This window comes from Eptesicus fuscus, chromosome 17 (assembly GCF_027574615.1).
Source record: "Eptesicus fuscus isolate TK198812 chromosome 17, DD_ASM_mEF_20220401, whole genome shotgun sequence".
NCBI lineage: Eukaryota > Metazoa > Chordata > Mammalia > Chiroptera > Vespertilionidae > Eptesicus > Eptesicus fuscus.
The window spans coordinates 1,085,659-1,108,892 of record NC_072489.1 but is presented as its reverse complement, the minus strand read 5'-3'; the positions used below and the strand labels follow the sequence as shown (position 1 = coordinate 1,108,892).

Sequence of the window (23,234 nt, the reverse complement as noted above, 5' to 3'; positions counted from 1 at the left end):
AGGGAAGGAGCTGGACACGAAGCCAGCCGCCACGTGCCTGGGTGTGTGCTCACAACTTGTCCGAGTGCGGGCCTTGCCCTAGGGGAGCAGGTGCCCACTTAAGGAGTCAGGGGAGTCTTCCCCAAGGAAGCAGCTAATGAGCTGGGATATCGGGGGTACAGCGGAAGCAGTCAGGGGGAGAGGGAAGGCCATTTCAGGCAGCGGGAGCTCAAGTACAAAGCCGTGCATGAGGAAGGGTGTGAAGGCCGGGTGGAGAGCTGCGGGAGCAGATGTGGGGAGTGGCGGAGGTGACGGGACCAGGTGAGGTTGAAGAGCTTGTGCAGGAGCAGGTGCAGCTCCAAGAACAGCCCCACCGCGGTTTCGCTCTGTCGTCCTCCATAGCACGGCAGGGTTTGCAGTGGTCAGTCTCCTTGGAGGGAGGTCCGGGAGGCTGAGGAGGGAGCACCGTGCGGGCAGAGGCCAGCTCAGTGGAGGAGAGTGGAAGGGTGAGCCTACCTGGCAGGGAAGATCTGCTGTGGCAGGTAGAACAAGGAGGTTAGTGCTCCTGGAAAGGAGAAACGTGCCCAGTGTGGGGCACAGGCCCCATTCCGAGGGCATAGGAAGCGCATGTGCATGGCATGGAGGAGGTGCATGTGCACGGCGTGGAGGAGGTGCATGTGCACGGCGTGGAGGAAGTGCATGTGCACGGCGTGGAGGAGGTGCATGTGCACGGCGTGGAGGAGGTGCATGTGCACGGCGTGGAGGAGGTGCATGTGCACGGCGTGGAGGAAGTGCATGTGCACGGCGTGGAGGAGGTGCATGTGCACGGCGTGGAGGAAGTGCATGTGCACGGCATGGAGGAGGTCCATGTGCACGGCGTGGAGGAGGTCCATGTGCACGGCGTGGAGGAGGTGCATGTGCACGGCGTGGAGGAGGTGCATGTGCACGGCATGGAGGAAGTGCATGTGCACGGCGTGGAGGAGGTGCATGTGCACGGCGTGGAGGAGGTGCATGTGCACGGCGTGGAGGAGGTGCATGTGCACGGCATGGAGGAGGTGCATGTGCACGGCGTGGAGGAAGTGCATGTGCACGGCGTGGAGGAAGTGCATGTGCATGGCGTGGAGGAAGTGCATGTGCACGGCGTGGAGGAAGTGCATGTGCACGGCGTGGAGGGAGTGCATGTGCACGGCGTGGAGGAGGTGCATGTGCACGGCGTGGAGGAGGTGCATGTGCACGGCGTGGAGGAAGTGCATGTGCACGGCGTGGAGGAAGTGCATGTGCACGGCGTGGAGGAAGTGCATGTGCACGGCGTGGAGGAAGTGCATGTGCATGGCGTGGAGAGGTGAGGAAGGGTCCAGATATTCCTTTTATGATTGAGTACAGCAAAGTCAGAAAAATCTTTTGGGAGCTGAGGTTTGGCTGATCATTCTCACAGGTCAGGATTTCTTGGATGCTGTGTAGGGGGGAGTACCAATGACGGGATTTGCAGCAGCCTCTGTGGCTGGTGTGTGATGCCGTTGCACTGGAGGGGCTCACCCCTCTCTGGGAGGGCCTCTTGCAGTGGAGAGCAGGGGCTCGGGAGTTAGAGCCTCCAACAGCCACACTGCCCAGGGGTCTGACGCCACAGCCTGCCTGACCTGCTCCTAGGGCTGAAACCTCACAAACCAAGGCCACCGGACACTTGCTTGGGAATCTTAGACTCACTGACCTGGATTCAGACCCTTCCCAGCCCTTCCAGTGTCAGCAGACTCTGCTGGACCTCATGTGAACCATGTCATCCGTGGCTAGCTGCCTCGCCACCTGTGCGTCTAATAACCAATAGTTGTTGTCTGCTGTCTGCCGGCAGGCGCTCTGGGCGACCGATGCCACCCGTCTGCTGTCGTCTTCTCAGCGTCTGCTGGAATGGCCGCTCCGGACACTGGACTCATTGCAGCCTCCTGCCAGGACCGCATGCCTGCCACCTGCTCTTCCCTCCTGGCACAGACAGCTTGCTGGTGTGCTTATCTCTACACACCTGTGTTGGGTTCTGATCTCAGCAGTCATGCTCCCTCTGCGTCCTTGAGGCCTGGGACCTTCACTGAGAGCCCCCAGGCCCTGAACCACGCTGGCTGAGTGTCAGCAGGCCAGGCCTTGCAGGCGGCTGGATGGCCCGGCCTGACCCGCTCATCGCTGTCAGCGGTGACTGTAGGCTTCACTAGTCACCACCATTTCTTGCTTTGCTTTCTGGCTCACCACACTCTGCTGGGGCCACAATCTCCTGGCGAATCAGTGCCACATGCCTCTTCATAGGGGAAGTTCTTGTCCCCTCAAACCCAGCCTCTGACAAACTGAATGGACTGCCTTCAGCCACAACCCACTTCCATCTGACTGGCAGCCGACCCTCTCCCAGGCCCTGCTCTTCCTCCAGAACAGCCTCCATCTGGAGGTGGCGTTCGGACCACTGTTCTGGCCAGCGGGCTCAGTCCCAGTGAGAACATCTTGAGAAAGTTATTTCCTTTTCCTGACCTTCAGTTTTCTCATCTGTTAGTGGGGTTAGTAACATTACAAGGGGTGGGAAAAATTAGGTTTACAATTGTGAGTAAGTGGAACAGAATTTATTCTTGTATTATTATTATTATTTATTAATTACTAGAGGCCCGGGTGCACGAAATTCATGCACGGAGGGGGGTTGTCCCTCAGCCCAGCGTGTACCCTCTCCAATATGGGACCCCTCGAGGGATGTCCGACTGCCCATTTAGGCCCAATCCCGGTGGGCAGTCGGATCCCTAAACAGGCAGTTGGACATCCCTCTCACAATCCAGGACTGCTGGCTCCCAACTGCTTGCCTGCCTGCCTTCCTGATTGCCCCTAACCGCTTCTGCCTGCCAGCCTGATCACCCCCTAACCACTCTGCTGCCAGCCTGTTTGCCCCCAACTTCCCTCCTCTGCCAGCCTGGTCACCCCTAACTGCCCTCTCCTGCAGGGTTGACCACCTCCAACTGCCCTCCCTTGCAGGCCTGGTCCTACTCAACTGGCCTCCCTTGCAGGCCGGGTGCCTCCCAACTGCCCTTTCCTGCTGGCCATCTTGTGGTGGCCATCTTGTGTCCACATGGGGGCAGGATCTTTGACCACATGTGGGCAGCTATATTGTGTGTTGCAGTGATGATCAATCTGCATATTACTCTTTTATTAGATAGGATAGAGGCCTGGTACTGGGGTGGGGGCCAGCTGGTTTGCCCTGAAGGGCGTCCTGGATCAGGTGGGGGTTCCCTTGGGGTGTGGGGCGGCCTGAGCGAGGGGCCTGTGGTGGTTTGCAGGCCGGCCACGCCCCCTGGCAACCCAAGTGGAGGCCCTGATATTTGGGGTTTATTTTCCTTCTACAATTGAAACTTTGTAGCCTGAAGTGGAGCCAAGCCTGGGGCTCCCTCCGAGGCCGGCAGCCATTTGTGTTGGGGTTATAATTGAAACTTTGTTGCCTTAAGCGGGTGGGCTTGGCCAGGGTGTGCAGAATGCTTTGCTTCCCCTGTTGCTGGGGGCAACCCTGGCCTGCTCTCTCAAGCTCCATTCTGCTGCCATTTGTTTGAATTTGTTTACCTTCTATAATTGAAACTTTGTAGCTTGAGTGGAGGCTTAGGCCTGCAACAGCTCTCGGAAAGCTTGGCTTGCTCTGTTACCTGGGAAACCTTGCTCTCTGTGGCTGTAGCCATCTTGGTTTGGGTTAATTTGCATACTCGCTCTGATTGGATGGTGGGTGTGGCTTGTGGGCGTGGCTTGTGGGTGTGGTCAATTTGCATATTTGTCCATTATTAGATAGGATTGCATTATTTCCATACAAACAACTTTAAACCTACTTTTGCCCAACACTATACAATAATTAAGGAATGATAATCTATATATATATATATATATATATAAAAGCCTAAGCAACCGAATGACCGAACAACCAGTTGCTATAATGCGCACTGACCAACAGGGGCAGATGCTCAATGCAGGAGCTGCCCCCTGGTGGTCAGTGAGCTCCCACAGCCAACCTCTCCAAGATGGCCATTCACCCCTATCGACCCCAATTCGGGGGGTGGCTGGCCAACCACCCACAGTCCCTCCCCCCTGCCAGACAACATCCCATGGTCCCTCCCCCCATGGCCACTCCCCCCTGTTGGTCGGTCGCCCCAATTGCCAGCCAGGCTGAGGGACCCCACCCATGCACGAATTCGTGCACTGGGTCTCTAGTATAAGAATAAATGTGTTTTGTATACCTACAACTGTAAACCTACTTTTGCTCACTGCGTATGGATTTATGTGAGTTTAAAAGGGTGACAAAGGGTACCGTATTTGAAAGAATGCCTGGGAGCCAGTGAGTGGAGCCTGGCGGGCTGTGGGCATCTCAGCCCCTTCGGCCGTGGTGCCACCTGAGGATGACCACTGAGGTCCTTGCTTGGTCTCCAAAGCAGAGCCTGCAGGAACCAGAATTTGCAAAGGGAATAAACTTGTATCCAACCGTCCTCCACTGTTTTGTTCACTGAAGAAATATTTATTAACACTGTGCTTCATGCCTGTCTCCTCGGCACAGCCCCTTGGGCTGGGCTGTCGCAGGAGCTGGAGTTCCCCTGCGGGAAATGGACCCCGAGACCCTGCCCCAGCAAGCCCTGCAGCCAGAGCCAATGAGCTCCCGTGTCTGCACAGGCCCAAGAAGCTGCACTGCTCACGCCACAGCTCCCGTTCCTGCCAATGCCCCCCACCCGGAGTCGGTGTGGAGAGGGGATTTACACTGAGCCCTCCTCAGAGCACCCTGGCCGTGGTGTCCAGGGCAGGCTGGCGGAACGCCCTGGCGGTCCTCTGGCCCCGCTGGGCTGGGCGATGCCCGTCTTCCTGTGCCTCCAGCGTTCAGGGCAGAGTCCCCGTCTACCTGGGTCACCTGTGTCCTTCACCAGCCACTGCCCCCGATTGCCATTATGCGAAGCAAGTGCCCCGAGCAAACAGAAAGCACACTTTTTCCTCCTGGAAGGAAACCTGTAGCTACAGTGCAATGTGTCCGTGTGCACTGATCAGGTTTAGAAATGTGTCCATAGTTAAATGGCCAAATTCAAGGCCAGTTCCATTAGTAATAAGGGAAACTATTTTAATGCGTCAGATTATAAACAGTTTTGTTGGTTTTTAAAGAGAAATCCATTTTATTAAAGAAGACGAGAATGACAGCTGGAAATAACTTAGCTCAGGCGACCGGTGCGGAGCTTCCGCTGAGGGTTCTGGTGCCTCCCGGCATGCTTTTCCAAAAGGAGTCTCCGATGCCCCGGCGATAGGGGTGCCCACGGAGTGACTGTGTTTCATAAACGGTGCGGGTTCTACTGATGGCAGGACAGGTGGTGCGCAGGAGGGTGCCGCGCTCCTCGGGGTGACCTGCCGCTGACCTGGGTTGGCAAACAACCATCGGGCGCTTAAGTGGATGTTAACCGAGACCCGCCTGAAAGGTCAGGAGCCCCGTGGCTGCCGTGGGCAGCCCTGGCGGAGAAGGAGGGTGCAGGCTCAGTCACAGGCTCACCGGGGATCAAGGTCAACGTGTTTCACCTCGCTTGGTCTTGTTCACTCAGGTGGAAATTGTGCTCGCAGCAGATCACACACATGGAGAATAGTGCAGCGATCAGACCAGGGCAGCTCCCTGGCAGTGTGGTCTCTGGGAAAAGAAGTTATGGAGCTGGGCAGACAGGGATAGAACCCACACGGGCCCTGTGGACAGGCATCCTTGTTGCTACAGGAGCTTCCTGTTGGGAAATCTCTCCCTACTCACTACCCTCTGTTGCCCAAAGTCCCTGTCTGCTCTCAGACCCACAGTGAGAGCTGCTGCCCAGCCGTGGCTGGCATCGTGGGCACAGGAAGCGGGCAAGGGGGAGTAACCACCGCTCTCGGGGTGAAAGCCATCAGCCGGTGCCTGGCCAGAGAAGCGGAGCAGCAGCCACACTTCCCGCCTCCTCCTCACCAGGCAGCTCCGTCCACAGCCGTGGCTTCGGGCTCTTGCTGGAGGGGCTCTGGGCTTCTCAGGTTCCGTTTTGCTCAAAACCGAACCTGCCCCACAGACCTCAGAGCCTGACAAGCCATGCCGCGCACCCTGCCCTCCTTCCACACCCACACCGGCCCCGGGGGGCGGGGGTCTGGGACATGACCCTGCACACGTCCTGGAGGACACACACACCGCTGGGTGCTCCTAGGCACACGGATGGAGCCCCTTCCCACGAGGACGGGACAGGGCCCACCTCAGGGGCGCTCGCTCTCTGCACCCCAGTGAAGTGCAGCCTTTGCAAAGAGATGAGTCGGTGTGTGTCCTCCACTCACCAGAGAGTGATGCTCCTCCGCTGGGACCAGAGCCAGACGGGGACCCCGGCCACCGGACAGACCTCCTCCTGTAAACCGCTCTTCCGCAGACAGCGGCCGCACCGGCTTCTGCATTTCCTCTCTTTCAGCCGTGACTCCCCTCCCCTCCTCTAAATGTACGGCACGGCCCCACCCACCAAGGCGAAGGAGCCCACGCTGTCCCACTCCAGCCTCCGCGTGGCCGTGGAGATGCTCCGGCCCGGCCCTCCCCCCGGGCCCCGTCGGCTGCCTTCCTTTCCAGGAGGTACGTGTCGGAAGTACGAGTCCCACGCTGTGATTGGATTCCGACTTCCACTCCTTCTCTTCTTTTAACTCACTTATTAATTCACTCATTCCACATGCAGCCCACGGTTCGCCCATCGCTGTGCTGGGCAGTGGCCCGATGATGGATGCGCCTGGCGAGGTCCACCCCGTGACCGGCCGGGCCGGCTTCCTGCCAGCGCCCTGAGGAACGTGCCGCCGAACCAGGAGGCGCGTCCCACCTACAGCCACACCCGGGCCTCTCCGTTCCCAGCGCCCTCGAAGCATTCGAAGCCTTCCACTTGGTACTTTGAGTTTCTTTGAACACTTAATTAGCCGTATTGCTGCTACATCAATATATTAGAGTCGACTCATTTTTAAACAATCCAGGTCATTATAATGTGCAACTTTAATGAAACCTCTCAACTACAGTAACGTGATCACAGAGCCCGAAAGGCCACAGGCCTGGAGGCACAGCCTCTGTGTTTCACTGCTGCGGGCAAATATAATGGAAAGAATTTAAATGTGGGAAACAAATGTTGACTCTTAGAAGATTCCATGAGGTTACCAGTACAAGGCCGGTGGTTCCTTTGGTAAGTGTGTAAAATGCACTGCTATGAACAGAGGAAGATATCAGCTCCCACCATGAAGGCTGTTTAAAGGGATAGGGAAATAACAATCAAGAATGATGACCCAGGTTACCTTTATAGCAGGAAAAAATGGAAAACCCAGTGTTTACCATGTGATCAATGCTAACCTCACCAATAATGAAAGAAATTGGCATTATGTGCCTCCTGATGTGATATGCTGAATGGGACAGAATATTGCTTTTGTAGTTCTATAAAATAATGCAGAGCATAAATCTCATCCTGAGACAACACAAACTGAGGGATCGTCTACAAAACCAACCAACCAACTAACAAACAAAAACAGTTTGACTCTTCAAAAATGCCAAAATCATAAAAGAAAAGAGGAGAAACCATTCCCCATTAAAGAAGACTAAATGAAAGGCATAGTCCTTGGTTAGAGCCTGGGCCAGAAAAAGAAAAATAGAGATCTATCTATCTATCTATCTATATCATCTATCATCTATCTATCATCTATCTATCTATCTATCTATCTATCTATCTATCTATCTATCTATCTATCTATCTATCTATCTATCTCTATCTATCTCTATCTATCTCTCTATCTATCTATCTATCTATCTATCTATCTATCATCTATCTATCTATCTATCTATCTATCTATCTACCTACCTATCTATCTATCTCTATCATCCACATTAATAAAAGACAATTATGCAAATTGACTGTACTTTCGAGACACCCACCAGCCAATCAGGAGTATGCAAATTAACCCAACAAAGATGATGGGTTAATTTGCATATGCAGGCGCTGAGTGGCCCGGGTGGGGTGGGATGCAGGCATTCTACACCGCCCGAGCAGCTCTGGGACTCTGGGCAGTGTGGGGAGGCAGAAAGGTGGCTCCGGGCTGGAGCGAAGGCAGTGCTGGCAGCCAGGGGGAGGAAGGCCCATTCTTGCATGAATCTTTGTGCATCGGGCCTCTAGTCTACCTATAACTTTCTCTCTATATTTGTGTCTACAGCTTCTAAGAAGGACATTTTCTTATAGAACTAGCATACAGGAACCAATTTTAGAAAACTTTACACTGATAAAATAAATTATCTAACCCTCTGTTCATACTCATATTTTGCCAGTCGTCCTAATAATGCCTTTGGCAAGGATTTTCAGACACATCCCCCCCCCCACCTGTTTTCATAAGTTACATTTTGTTGGAACAAACCGTGCACATTTGTTTACATGTTGTCCATGGCTGCTTTCACTTGACAACCACAGGGTTGAGAAGTTGCAACAGAGAACACATGGTCCAGGGAGCCTGGAATATGCATTATCTGTCTCTACAGAAGCCCCTGCCAGCCCTGCCTTAGAGGCCCCGCGCCAGGCTTGTCCAGGAGAATAGAACACGCTCAGTTGTCAGGTCCCTAACACCCTTTATTCTGGACCGGCTCCTCGTCTGTTCTCCGTGTTTCTACCTTGGAGGCTATGGGCTTATAGACGCGCTCTCCACTTGCTTTGTCTGCTGCTTCCTCGTGGCCGGGCTCAGGCTATGGCTTTCGGCAGGAGTACCACTGACATACACATGCGGACTGTCCTTTTTATTCTTTTTAATTATTTCAATTTTATTGAGAAATAATTGACATATATCACTGTATAAGTTAAGGTATACAGCATGATAGCTTGATTTACATGTATTGTAAAGTTAGTACCACAATCAGGTCAGCTAACATCCATCTTCTTCAGGTAGATATAATTAAAAGAAAAGAAAAGAGGGGAAAAATTCTCCCTGTGAAGAGAACACCTAGGATGGTTGGGTCCCAATATTGAGGATGTTACCTTTGGTCTGGTAGCTAAGGTGGTACTCACCAGAAGAAAACATCTTACTTGGTTTTAAAGACTTTATTAGGAAGTTTGTAACATTCAAATATGGGTTGTATATTTTGTAATAACAATTGATCAATACTAAATTTCCACTTGTTGTCAATTGCTCTGTGGGCTATCCTATCTAATAATAGACAAATATGCAAATTGACCATACCTCCGACACACCCACAAGCCACGCCCACCATCCAATCAGAGCGAGTATGCAAATTAACCCAAACCAAGATGGTTACAGCCACAGAGAGCAAGGTTTCCTAGGTAACAGAGGAAGCCAAGCTTTCTGCCTTCCCTTGCCAGGCCTAAGCCTCCACTCAAGCTACAAAGTTTCAATTATAGAAGGTAAACAAATTCAAACAAAGGCGGCAGAATGGAGCTTGAGAGAGCAGGCCAGGGTTGCTGCCGGCAACAGGGGAAGCAAAGCTTTCTTCACACCCTGGCCGGGCCCACCCGCTTAAGGCAACAAAGTTTCAATTATAACCCCAACACAAATGGCTGCTGGCCTTGGAGGGAACAGCAGGCTTGGCTCTGCTCCAGGCTACAAAGTTTCAATTGTAGAAGGAAAATAAATTCCAGATACCAGAGCCTCCGCTTGCATTGCCAGGGGGCGAGGCCCGCCTGCAAACCACCACAGGCCCCTCACTCAGGCCGCCTCACACCCCAAGGGAACCTCCACCCTGATCTGGGACACCCTTCAGGGCAAACCAGCTGGCCCCCACCCCTGTACCAGGCCTCTATCCTATCTAATAAAAGAGTAATATGCAGATTGATCATCACTGCAACACACAATATAGCTGCCCTTATGTGGTCAAAGATCCTGCCCCCATGTGGACACAAGATGGCCACCACAAGATGGCCAGCAGGAGAGGGCAGTTGGGAGGCACCCTGCCTGCAAGGGAGGGCAGTTGGGGGTGATCAACCCTGCAGGAGAGGGCAGTTAGGGGTAACCAGGCCAGCAGAGGAGGGAAGTTGGGGGCAAACAGGCTGGCAGCAGAGTGGTTAGGGGGTGATCAGGCTGGCAGGCAGAAGCGGTTAGGGGCAATCAGGAACAGGCAGGCAAGCAGTTGGGAGCCAGCAGTCCTGGATTGTGAGAGGGATGTCCGACTGCCCGTTCAGGGATCGGGCCTTAACGGGCAGTCGGACATCCCTTGAGGGGTCCCAGATTGGAGAGGGTACAGGCTGGGCTGAGGGACAACCCCCCTCCGTGCACGAATTTTGTGCACCGAGCCTCTAGTCTTATATAATAAAAGGGTAATATGCAAATTGACCCTAATGGCAGAATGACCGGTCGTTATGACATGCACTGACCACTAGGGGGCAGACACTCAGCACAGGATCTGCTCCCTGGTGGTCAGTGCACTTCCACAAGGGGAGTGCTGCACAGCCAGAAGCCATGGCTGTGCCAGCCCAGCGGTGGTGGCGGGAGCCTCTTCCGCCTCTGCGGCAGCGCTAAGGATGTCTGACTGATGACTTAGGGCTCTTGTGCTGCCAGAGGGGTATCTGACTGCCAGCTTAGGCCCGATCCCCCAGGAAGTGGGCCTAAGCCATGAGTTGAACATCCCCCAAGGGGTCATGGACTGCGAGAGGGCCCAGGCTGGGCTGAGGGGCCCCCCCTTCTCCCCCCACCTCGCCCGAGTGCACGAATTTTCGTGCACCAGGCCTCTAGTATGAAAAATAATGTCCTTGTTCTAAGAAAATTTGAACTATTTAGGTATGTAAGGTTATTAAAATACCACACACACGCATGCACATGCATGTAAAACACAATGCAAATGTGGAAAATGTTACCACTTGATTATTTTAAGTAAAGAGTATGCCGATGTTCAGTGTACTGTAACTTGTATTTAGGTTTCTTAAAATAATGAAGCCCTACTGCCTGGCACATACAGCGACATGGAGTTGGGGATGGGGTAGGCAAGAGGTGAGCTGAGCAGGCCTCTCCCTCCTGGTTCTGCGAGGGGCTCCGTGGTGACTGGGGTGGGCGGTCAGGGGCTTCTGGAGGGAAGAGCCTGGGCCGTGTCACTTTCCCAGGCCAGCTTCCCCTCTACCTGGAAAAAAAATTAATTTTATTTAATTGAATGGAATGTTACAGCACAGTTTTGATTGACCTATAAAAGCAACTTCCTAATAATTTAGAGGGGAAAAAAAAAAAAATGAAAAAAAAAATGACAGTAATGAACTGTAAAAGAATTGAAGTAAGCCAAAACATACCGGCTATAGAAATAATGCAGATTATTAAAGCGTAATGTCTCAGGGTCAGAAAGCAAAAGCAGCCCTGACCAGTTTGGCTCAGTGGATAGAGCATCGGCCTGTGGACTGAAGGGTCCCAGGTTCTATTCCAGTCAAGGGCATGTACCTTGGTTGTGGGCACATCCCCAGTAGGGAGTGTGGAGGAGGCAGCTAATCGATGATTCTCTCTCATCGATGTTTCTAACTCTCTATCCCTCTCCCTTCCTCTATGTAAAATATCAATAAAATATATATATATATTTAAAAAAAGCAAAAGCAAACAACAAACTAGTTATTTGCAAACAGACAGGCCAGAAGCAAAACCCTAAGGAGACAGTAGTGCAGGGCTGCCGGGGCTGGGGAAAAGGAAGAGGTTGGCAAACGACACAAACTTCAGTTATGAGATGAACAAGGTCTGGGAACGGAATGTATAACAGGGTGACTATAGTTGCTAACACTGTACTGCATAATTAAAACTTCCTAAGAGAATGATAATGAAATGTTCCACCAATAATAAAAGTAAATATGTCCATTGATGGATGTGTTGATTAACCCGATGGGGAGAATCCTTTCTCAGTATATATTTATCTCATCCTATCTAATAAAGAGGGAATATTCTAATTGACCCTTATGCCGTTGCAAAGATGACAGCGCCCATAGCCAATAAGGAGGGAATATGCTAATTAACTGCCCCACCCGCAAAGATGGCGGTGCCCACAGCCACAAGGTGGTGGTGCCCAGTCCCCTCAGCCCCACATGCGTGCCTGCCTCTGGAGTCCCCCAGTTCCCTCAGGCCCCTAGCCACCCAGGGCCGGCCTGACGCACAGGGCCACCCGAGGCTCAGGTATCCAGGACTGGCCGAGGCTTGTGCTGCCAGCAGTGGCAGCAGCAGAGGTCTGATGGGGGTGTTGCCTTCCCCTGATCACGGGGTCACCTCCTGCCCCTGAGGGGACTATGAGAGGGAACAGGCCAGGCTGAGGGACCCCCCCATCCAGTGCATGAATTTTCATGCACCGGGCCTCTAATGTTATATAATCATCATGTTGGACACTTTAAATATCTTACAATTTTATTTGTCTATTACACCTCAGTAAAGCTGGGAAAAAATTACCAAAGAGAAGAGCAGCGATAGATTAGTCAAATAAAAATACAGAACACAGATGTAGCAGAATTAATAACAGCCAAAAGAGCATGAAAGGGCAAAAATATAAAAGGGTACCAAGAGTGTTATCAATAATCTACAGTGAAGATATAACATTCACTAAATGAATAATAAAGCATTGAACAATATACTAGTATATGAAAAGCTGTTATAAACCCAAGGTGAAATTGACAATACTATAATCATAAGTGTTCAAAACACAAATTTCAGCCTTTGAAACACTAAGAAGACAAAATTTAAAAACATGATAAGGAGAACTTCATTAATATTTCCTTATAGATATATATCAAATATATATTTTTAAAAATTCCTATAGAAAATACACTTTTTGATGCTAATATGATGTGTACATACAGAGATAATACTCAATGGTGAAAGAATCTCACAGACTTGGAATAGAATTTCTACTCATCACACTGACCAATTGTAATGCAAACAAACCAAATACTTAATGCTAAATACCAACCTTTGACAAAGCAACCACTTAACAGTTATAAAGACAGTATCTTTTTTAAAAAAATATATCTTATTGATTTTTTACAGAGAGGAAGGGAGATGGATAGAGAGTAAGAAACATTGATGAAAGAGAAACATTGATCAGCTGCCTCCTTCACACCTCCTACTGGGGATATGCCCACAACCAAGGTACATGCCCTTGACCGGAATCAAACCTGGGACCCTTCAGTCCACAGGCCAATGCTCTATCCATTGAGCCAAACTGGTCAGGGCAAGACAGTACCTTTAAAACTAAATAATAGAGAATTAAGCTTTTGCTTAATTTATTTTCTAATTTTTAATTTTGATTAAAGCAGAGCACGAAATTAACTTTACATTTTTTCAAAATTATTTAGAATCAACCTATCATCACAGTTCAAATTATCTCACACAAAGCTATAATCAAGAAAATTTATATACTTATACAATTTACTATTAAAAATGAAAAAAAATACAATTTACTTACATTCAATTCTAAAAGCAAAGAATTATGAAGACTTCCTAGCAAAGGACTAAAAAACATTTAATAAAAATAAAAACAAAATTTAATGAATTAGAATAAGATGCAATAAAATTGAGAAACCATCAGAGACTTGATTCTTAGAAAAGAGCAATAAAATAAAAATGTCTCTTGTGGACGAAAGGAGCCACATGCTAACCTGACAAGCTCAGGGGAGGCCTGTGTGGCAGTTTTGCAAACTCAAGAGACCTAAAATAACCACAAAAGATGGTCTGAAAATTAAATATTTAACTACAAACAGGTATAGTGGGCAGTCATGTCCTAGGCCGATATTTTCCCTGAAAAAGATCAACTTAGATCTTTCCTGAGTCCATTTGCCTTTTTGCCTCTAAGATAACATATCTGTGAGATGTCTGGGTAACTTGTAACTTCCTTTTTTTTTTTTTCTGGAGCCCCTGGGGCACAACCAGATGTGGTGGGCACCAGGACAGATGCCACAAATTCCTTCATTATCATGTTAATTGTTCCTGTACCCACCTAAGTATGTGTCCATCATTTTACTTTTTATCCAATCCCAGGCGTTTCCCACCGTTTTGTTTTATCCCACCCCCTTAATCCATCACCAATGAATTTTATGTAACCCACCTATGTCCCTCCTTTGATGGCAATGTATAAATACAAATGTAACCTGACATTCTTTGGAGCATTATCTCAATTCATTGAGGTTCTGCTTCCTGGCATATGTCGATAGTTTGGCTCAAATAAACTCACTAAAATTCTTTACAGGTTTCAATGTTTTTTTTTACGTTAATGCTCTGATAGTATGAAACGTGGCAAAAATAAAAACAAAAACATGTCTAACATTTTGCATGCAAAGTAGGATTTATACACAGACATGTGAATGACTAAAATAATTACAATGAGATCTAATGTGTCATTCATTATAAGCTTAATAACAATCAGTTCACTGATAAAAATGCATGACTTTCTAGAAAAATGTAAATTACCAACATTTATTCAAGAAAAGTTGGAAGAGGGAAATAAGCCATTAGCTGTGTTAGAAAATAATAAAATGTGTCAAATAACTTCCTCCAATATAAATGTTCAAGTCAAATAACTATTTGAAATAATTTTATTTAATGTTAAACTGTTAAAGTATAGGAAACTAAAGCAAACTTCTCAAATATACATATATAGCATAACATTGATGCAAACCTTGAAGAAAAGAACCAAAGAGAAACCTACAACTCAGTCTCACTAGAAATATGTGATGAAGACTTGCATCAAATATATTGTTTTATTTCTTTATTACTTTCTCCTTTTAGAAACATTTTATTGAATCTATTGGGGTTACATTGGTTAATAAAATTATATAGGTTTCAATTCTATAATACATTATCTGTATATTGTATTGTGTGGTCAAGATTTGGAAATAGCCCAAGTGCCCATCAGTAGATGAGTGAATAAAATATCTGTGGTACATTTACACAATGAGATATTACTGTAAAAAATACAGAAATCTTGCCCATTACTACAGAGAGTATTATGCCAAGTAAAATAAGTCAGTCAGACAAAGACAAATATCATGGGATTTCAGTTATATAGGGGATCAAATATATTATTTTAATGTAAACCACTAGGAAGATAAGACTAAGTCCTCAATTTGAAATCAATACCCTGCATTATGTTTAAGCGATGTACTAGTGACACTGCGGTTAGAGCCCCCACGCTGGTCCTCAGCATTGCCAAGGCCAGTACGAGCAGCCAGGACAAACAAAAGGACACAAAGAGGAACAGGCAACGACTACCTGGCAAATCAAAAGAACAAATTTAGAAATCCTATATAATAAAGAGATAATATGCTAATTAGACCAAACATGGAATGACCTTCCCAACGACCTTCAGGATGAAGCCAGGGCTTCAAGGGCTGGCCAGGGCTCTGAGGGCTGGTCACAGCTGCAGGGCTGAGCCCCTAGCATAAATTTTGTGCATCAGGCCTCTAGTAGTAAAATAATCTCAGAAAGCTAGTTTATATCTAATTACATTTAAAATGTGTCCAAATCAGAATTAGCCATTTGGAAAATGTTTTGTGGTGTTTTTTTTTGTTTGTTTTGTTTTGTTTTTTTCCCATTTATTTTCAAATCAGCTATATCACCAAAATTTTAGTAAGTCATGCTGGAAGCAAATTCCAGTAGTTAGCATAATAAATTTGAGAAGTTCATCAGAAGGCTGATGGACAGCTGCAGCAGGCCTGAAAATCTGCACATATTATTGCTGCTGCTGGAACAGCCAAAGGCAGTTCCCCCAACCTGATAATCTTTTTATTGTTTACCAAACTTTACCTTTGACATGTACATCTGCTTTGCTAGAGGGCAAGATGTGTGAATAAAAAGCCCTGTGTGCGGAGATTTGGGGAAGTTAGTCACTAGAACTAAGCTTCCTCTGGCTCCCCCAAAATGCCTTCCAGATTTGTATTTCATGTCTAGTCTCTTTATTAATTTACTTGCAGCCCCTTCTGAAGATTCCCGAACCCTCCTAGATGCTGAGTAAGACTCCGGCAGTCGTCTGCAGGATTCTTTCAAGCAAACACATAATTTTTTACTGAAGAAAATGAATACTTTGTATGCCTATGTAATGTGACCTCATAACTAGCCTGTGAGGTAGACACTATCTTCATTTCACAAATAAGAAGACTGAAGCTCAGAGTGCAGCAACTTGCCCAACTGACAGAGCTGAACTATCATATGTGCTTTATTTGGGTCCATGAAGTCCAGCCATGCTCCGCATGAGGACGTTTTTGTTAACAACTGACTGCATGTGTGACAGTGGTCCCATTGATTATCATGGAGATAAAAAATGCCTATGGCTTAGTGACCACCTTGCTCACAACGCCATAGCACAGTGCCATGTTTGTGGTGATGCTGGAGTGGACAAACCACTGCGGCCAGTGTCTGAAAGTGTAATGTGCGATTCTGTACAGTCCGTGCTTGTGATGGAAATAAACGACTGTTACTGATGTACGCTTTCACTTATTTTATAGAAAATACATTTTCTATAAAAGAATATTCCAGGTTACACTGGCAGCAGCCTCATACATCCCATGTTTGCTGCGTCTCTTTTTAAAAAATATTTTAAATTGATTTTTAGAGAGAGAGGGAGAGTGATAGAAAGATAGAAACATCGATGGAGGGAAAAATCATTGATTGGCTGCCTCCTATTGGGGATTGAGCCCACAATCCGGGCCTGTGCCCTGACTGGGAATGGAATGGCTGATCTCTTGGTTCCTCAACCACTGAGCCACATTGTTGGAGCTACCATGTCTCTTGCTCGCATCTTTTTCTCTCATGCTTAATTTAATCTTAATGTTGTTTTGCCCAGTACCATCCTGCTCAGGTTGTTAGCTGAGGCTCTAACATATTGGCAAGATGGTGTGTCAGGCATCCCAAGTGTGCATCTAGGTGCATGTCATGCACTGTGTGTTCACACAGCAAGGGGATTGCCCAGTGATGCATTTCCCAGAACCCATGATGCATAACGCTAATAAATATATGTCCTAACCACTACAGGAAAAGACAACCACAAGCAATGAAGGGAAATCCCAAAACTTTCAACAAAGCATTTAGATAATACATATGATAAAGAGATTTTTTAGTCACAGGGGGAAAAGTTTGCTTATTTTTAAAATTAAGTAATTGGTATAGCACTAGAGAAAAGCATAATTTAGATGTTCACTCCACAATATACACCAAAATGTTCTGATGGATTATGAGGTAAGTGATAAATATAGGCATGGATACAATTAAATATTAGCCAACACATGTTAAATATCATTCTGGGGAAACCCTATAAGAATAATATCAAAGACAGAAACCATAAAAAATATCCTTAACCTTTTGCACTCGCATGTCGAGTGTGACTCAACACGGTTAGCATCAGTAGCAGCTCGTATGTCTAATTGTATTGAATGTATCAATAATTTGAAATATAAAAAAATCCAAATAAATAAGTTTGTATGAAAAGAAACTCCAGTTTTTTATTCTACTGCCGCGCTTTGTAAAATCTGGGATATTTAAAAAATTAATCCTGAGTAGAATAAAGGAATCGAGAAAAAAGCAAGTGAGTGCAAAGGATTAATAGAGTTTACTAAATAAAAACAGAAAAGTAAAATAGAAAGATACGCACTATAAATCAATTAAAGAAGAAAGCAGAAAACATATAAGATAGGAAAGAGTCTATGTCATTAATCTATAATAATAAAAGGGTAATATGCTAATTAGACCAGATGTCATTCCAGACATCCTTCTGGATAAAGCCAGGGCCAGAGGGAAGCTTGGGTCTCGGATGCCAGAGGGACGCCGATGCCAGCAGCTGGGGGAAGGAAGGCCTACTCTTGCACGGCTTTTGTGCATCAGGCCTCTAGTCTATAATAATAAAAGTATGATATGCTAATTAGACCGAACAGCCGAACGACCTTCCAGCTGTCAATCCGGATGTTCTTCCGGAAATAGCTGCGGTAGCGAGGGCCAAGGCAGAGGCGGTTAGGGGTGATCAGGCAGGCAGCCAGAGTGGTTAGGGGTGATCAGGCAGGCAGGCAGGCGAGCGGTTAGGAACCAGTGGTCCCAGATTGCAAGAGGACTTTACATCAACATTATATCAGCAGTTTATTTGGAGACTTCTGTGGGTTTTCACTTCTTCATATCTTTGGCATTTGGTGCACAAATTTCATGCACCAGGTCTTTAGTCTATAATAATAAAAGTGTAATATGCTAATTAGACTGGGCAGCCAAACGACCTTCTGGACTTCCTTCCGGATGACTTTCCAGATGAAGAAGGGGCTGCGAGGGCTGAGCTCCTTGCACAAATTTCATGCATCAGGCCTCTAGTCTTAAAATAAAACAAAAACTCTTATAAATTAATAAGTAAAAAATCAGTTAAATGTAATTGATCTAACCTACTTCTGTATCCTAGGTAAAATGAGAAATGTAGCTTAGATAAGTTTGCTATCTGAAATATTATTTATAAACTCCAAAATTAAGGGAGAGGAGATTAAATATTAAAAATAGATTATTTGTACTTTAATTTATAGTAATGTTATATGGCACAAGGCAACCATTAAGCATACTATCACATATGTATATTATTTATAATATACAAAATATGATCTGTATATTAATAAAATTATATGATTACCAGTATGTTGTTTTATTGCATGATGATCACAAACTAACGCTACATTTAAAAAATTATAAAACATTACATTGAGCATGAGTTTATCTTTATGAGAAAAGGACTGTGTAAAATATTTCAGATTGATTTACATCAACATTATAGCAGCAGTTTATTTGGAGACTTTGGTGAGTTTTCACTTATTCATATCTTTGGCATTTATTTTATTTACTAGAGGCCCGGTGCACGAAATTCGTGCACGGAGGGGGGTTGTCCCTCAGCCCAGCCTGTACCCTCTCCAATCTGGGACCCCTCAAGGGATGTCCGACTGCCCGTTTAGGCCCGATCCCTGAACGGGCAGTCGGACATCCCTCTCACAATCCAGGACTGCTGGCTCCCAACTGCTTGCCTGCCTGTTCCTGATTGCCCCTAACCGCTTCTGTCTGCCAGCCTGATCACCCCCTAACCATTCTGCTGCCAGCCTGTTTGCCCCCAACTTCCCTCCTCTGCCAGCCTGGTCACCCCTAACTGCCCTCTCCTGCAGGGTTGACCACCTCCAACTGCCCTCCCTTGCAGGCTTGGTCCCTCTCAACTGCCCTCCCTTGCAGGCCAGGTGCCTCCCAACTGCCCTCTCCTGCTGGCCATCTTATGGTGGCCATCCTGTGTCCACATGGGGGCAGGACAGCTGGTTTCCCCTGAAGGGTGTCCCTGATCAGGGTGGGGTACCCTTGGGGCATGGGTCGGCCTGAGTGAGGGGCCTGTGGTGGTTTGCAGGCGGGCCACGCCCCCTGGCAATGCAAGCTGAGGCCCTGGTATCTGGAATTTATTTTCCTTCTACAATTGAAACTTTGTAGCCTGGAGCAGACCCAAGCCTGGGGCTCCCTCCGAGGCCCGCAGGCATTTGTATTGGGGTTATAATTGAAACTTTGTTGCCTTAAGCGGGTGGGCCTGGCCAGGGTGTGTGGAAAGGTTTGCTTCCCCTGTTGCCGGCGACAACCCTGGCCTGCTCTCTCAAGCTCCATTCTGCCGCCATTTGTTTGAATTTGTTTACCTTCTATAATTGAAACTTTGTAGCTTGAGTGGAGACTTAGGCCTGGCAAGGGCAGGCGGAAAGCTTGGCTTCCTCTGTTACCTAGGAAACCTTGCTCTCTGTGGCTGTAGCCATCTTGGTTTGGGTTAATTTGCATACTCGCTCTGATTGGATGGTGGGCGTGGCTTGTGGGCGTGGCTTGTGGGTGTGTCGGAGGTATGGTCAATTTGCATATGTGTCTACTATTATATAGGATTTTTTAAAATATATTTTATTGATTTCTGAGAGGAAGAAAGAGATAGAAACATCAATGATGAGAGAGAATCATTGATTGGCTGTCTCCTGCACACCCCCCACTGGGGATCCAGCCTGCAACCCAGCCATGTGCCCTTGACTGGAATCAAACCTGGGACCCTTCAGCTCACAGGCCAATGCTCTATCCACTGAGCCAAACTGACTAGGGCTGTCTTTGGCATTTATAATTACACACTAATGTGCCCTGCATGGCATTTTGTCTAGTTGCCAGGCATTATGGAAGCTAATGATACAGCACGTAGCAAGACAGAATCATCCCTTGTCCTGGCGGGGTGTCTTTGCAGTGCAAGGTAGCCAGTAAACAAAACTAACAAGTTAGACAATCACACGTGTGTACAGTAGCAGTGAAAGTACAGGGAGTAACTGCATTTCTCCAGGTGACGCGGTCAGGGCGATGTGGTGTAAGGAGGCAACAGCAGAAACGAATGCTGGAAATGAGATTAAATCACCCAGGGGAGGTACTGTGGGAAAGTGTGGGGGCCACGTAAGTTGTAGTTGCCGAGTCTTGGGGAGGCAGTGGCTGGGTGTGTTATGAGAGGCCATGCAATGTGGTCAGAGACTTGGGCCTGGACAAAGAGTTCAGTTTCCATTCCAACTTGGCAGAGCCTTTGGGAGTACCACGGCTGTGGTTGGCCCAGCAGACGGTGTGGAGAAAGGGCCGAGGCGGAGGGGCAGGAGCAGCCTGTGGGTTGGGAGGCCTGGCAGTGGCTCGGTGTGCAGAGTCTGCAGCAAAGGAACCAGCTGTGATCACGGGAACGTGGTTCCTGATTGCAGGAAAGAGGAGTAAAGACTAGAATGAGAGGTGAGTCTAGGATTCTCTTTTCAACTCCAGCTGGTTGCTTTTGTTCCCTCTGAAACCCGTTTAAAGGGAATATAGACAAACCAGAAATAGTCCAAGGGAAGTAGCTGGTGGACAAAGGGCTGAAGGGGTGACAAGACTGAGGACGCTAGTCCTGGTCTGAAGGGAAACCACGCGAGGGATACAACCACTGACAATAGACTGTGACTTCCATGACTTGCGTTCCAGGATTTGAAATGGGACCAGCGTGAGGCAGTGTCAAGAACCTAGATCTGAGATGTAGATAAAGAATAATTCTCTCAGGGAGAGTAGCTCAAAGAGGTGGCAGTGAGGGGAAGGCCGGTGGGTGTAGAAGGGAGGTGAGCATTCAACATCACTGCAGGACACTATCCCCTCTGGTCTCTGAATATTCACCGTCTCTGTTGTCCATCCATATGGTAATTACCCAGGCCAAGAATTGTGTGCTATTCTTCCTTGTGTCCTAACCTTCCCTTCCCTCTGCCACTCATCCCATCTACAAGCACCACCGTCAAAATGTGCCCAGAATCCAATTCTCATCTTCATCCCTTATTCTCCCAATTTCGCTTCCATTCCCTGCCCACACCCCTCCAGTCTCCTTGATCTCCATACAGCGACCTGCCCTGTCCTTTGAAAACCCAAGTCAGGTCCTGTCACTCCCTTGCTTCAGACCCTCCAGTGGCATTTCGTCTTCCTGCAAGTGAAGTGCAAACTCTTTGCCTTTTTCCACAGACCCCGGTCCTCCTCTCTGACTATCTAACCACTCACTCCATGCCTCTCTCCTCCATCCAGACTCCTCTCCTCCAGCCAGGTCCCTCCCTGCTCCCTGAACCCTGAACCCTGAGGCAGGGCTCCCCTCGGGGAAGACCTGGCTCATCCCTCTGTGGGAGGGGGTGGAGAAGGGGTGCTCTTTCCTCAGTATCTGTAAGAGGCATCTCCCCACATTTCTCAGGTCTCTGCTGGCGGGAGGCCTCCCTGGATGCTCACAGGGCATTGCCTTCCCTCATTGTCCAGATGAGCTCCACGAGGCCACCGAGACTTCCCGGGCTATGGCTGCGCTGGCGGTGCCTGGAACATGGCGTGGCCTGAAGCAGTTCTCCACAAGCAGTGGTGGGCTCGGCTAATCCCCTCAAAACACGTGCCAAGTCATGGAGGGCAGGGCGCCCTGCACATGGAGAGGAGGTCACAGAGGAGGAGGTCCAGGGGCCCCCAGCCGCGTGCACCGCCCTCGCCTCTCCGCTCGGCGATGTGGCACAGGGCCTCATCCTGAAGGGGAGCCGGGAGCCGCGATGGGATTCACCCAGGGGCCGGCACGGTCAGGTTTGTGTTTTAGGAAGATTGTTTAAGTGCTCCATGGCCCTGGGGGGTCAGGGAAGGCCGGGGAGACAGAGGGCTGTGACGGCCTCTGGGAAAGGAGGTGACCCTGGCATGACCTGACGGCGCCCTGGGGATGGGAGAGGCAAAGGCGCCAGAAAGACGTGGGGCAGAACCCTGGCGTCAGCAAGGCAGCACCGTCAGCCACGCCCCATGTTGGCAGCAGATGTCAGTCCCAGAAGCCTCACTTCATTTACTGGAGTTGTTTCTCTCTGTCCCTCCAATGAGAGCAATCGGAAATGCGGCCAGGATGCTCCCCGAGCGGAGGGGCCATCCTCTGCTCCCCAAGAACAGACGCGGATCACCGCCCACCCTGTGCTCCTTCCCCGCTGCGCCGCTTGGTGAGCGGCAAACACTGAAAAGAGGCCCTGCCTCTCAGGGCCAGCGTCCGAGCCCAGAGAAGGAGCAGGTGCGCTGGGGAGACTTTCCGTGGTGGGTGCTGACTTCATTAGAGCTACTCCTGACCGACCGCGCGAGCCTCGCCGGCTGCAGGCGGCTGGAGGGGCCCTCCCCCGCAGCAGCGCGTTGTCTGTGGGGACTGCGGGCACCTCCACGCACCCACACGCGCCCTGGTCCCCAGGAATCCTGTTCAACTCCAAACCCGAGGATGCCCCCTCGGCTCTTCTACCCAGAGAAGCGTCTAGGTCCCGCGGACTGTGGCTCTCACCAGGGGACTGGAGTTGGAGTGAATCTGGAGCAGCAACTACAGTAAGAGGAGACCTTGCAAAGTTTAACTTGGGGATTGGCAGTAGATGCTTGGGAATTTGCTTAAAAACAACAGCAATGGCCACAAAAACAAGCCTCATTGAGATGAACTCGGTGGTGAAGAGAGAAACCAACACCAGGGAGCGGAGAGACAGTGCCATGGAGAGCAGGAAGGTGCAGTGTGCTGCGTGGGGTGACTCCACCTGCCGGGACTTTGCATTCACCGAAGGGACGGGTGAAGCTGGCAGGACAGCCACGCCGCCTTAGCTCCAGGGCAGCTCCACTGAAGGAGCCCGGCCTCTGCAGCTAGGAGCAGAGCCGGAGCCCGGCAGATCAGAGCGGCACAGACAGGAAGTCCACCCAGGAAGAGGGCTCCATGGCAGGAGCCTCGCCAGGGGGCTTCAGACGGTCAGGGGTCAGAGCCAGGGTTCAAACATGGCCTCCACCGTCCATCTACT

General features: G+C 48.9%; 1 protein-coding gene across 1 annotated transcript; it reads left to right on the top strand.

Moving 5' to 3' along the window:
* Positions 1 to 617: 617 nt before the first annotated feature.
* Positions 618 to 1,747, top strand: LOC129152082 (involucrin-like). Its single transcript, XM_054729323.1, has 2 exons — positions 618 to 1,321; positions 1,627 to 1,747. The coding sequence occupies exons 1-2, from the start codon at positions 618 to 620 to the stop codon at positions 1,745 to 1,747; spliced, it is 825 nt and encodes a 274-aa protein (XP_054585298.1).
* The last annotated feature ends 21,487 nt before the right edge of the window (positions 1,748 to 23,234 follow it).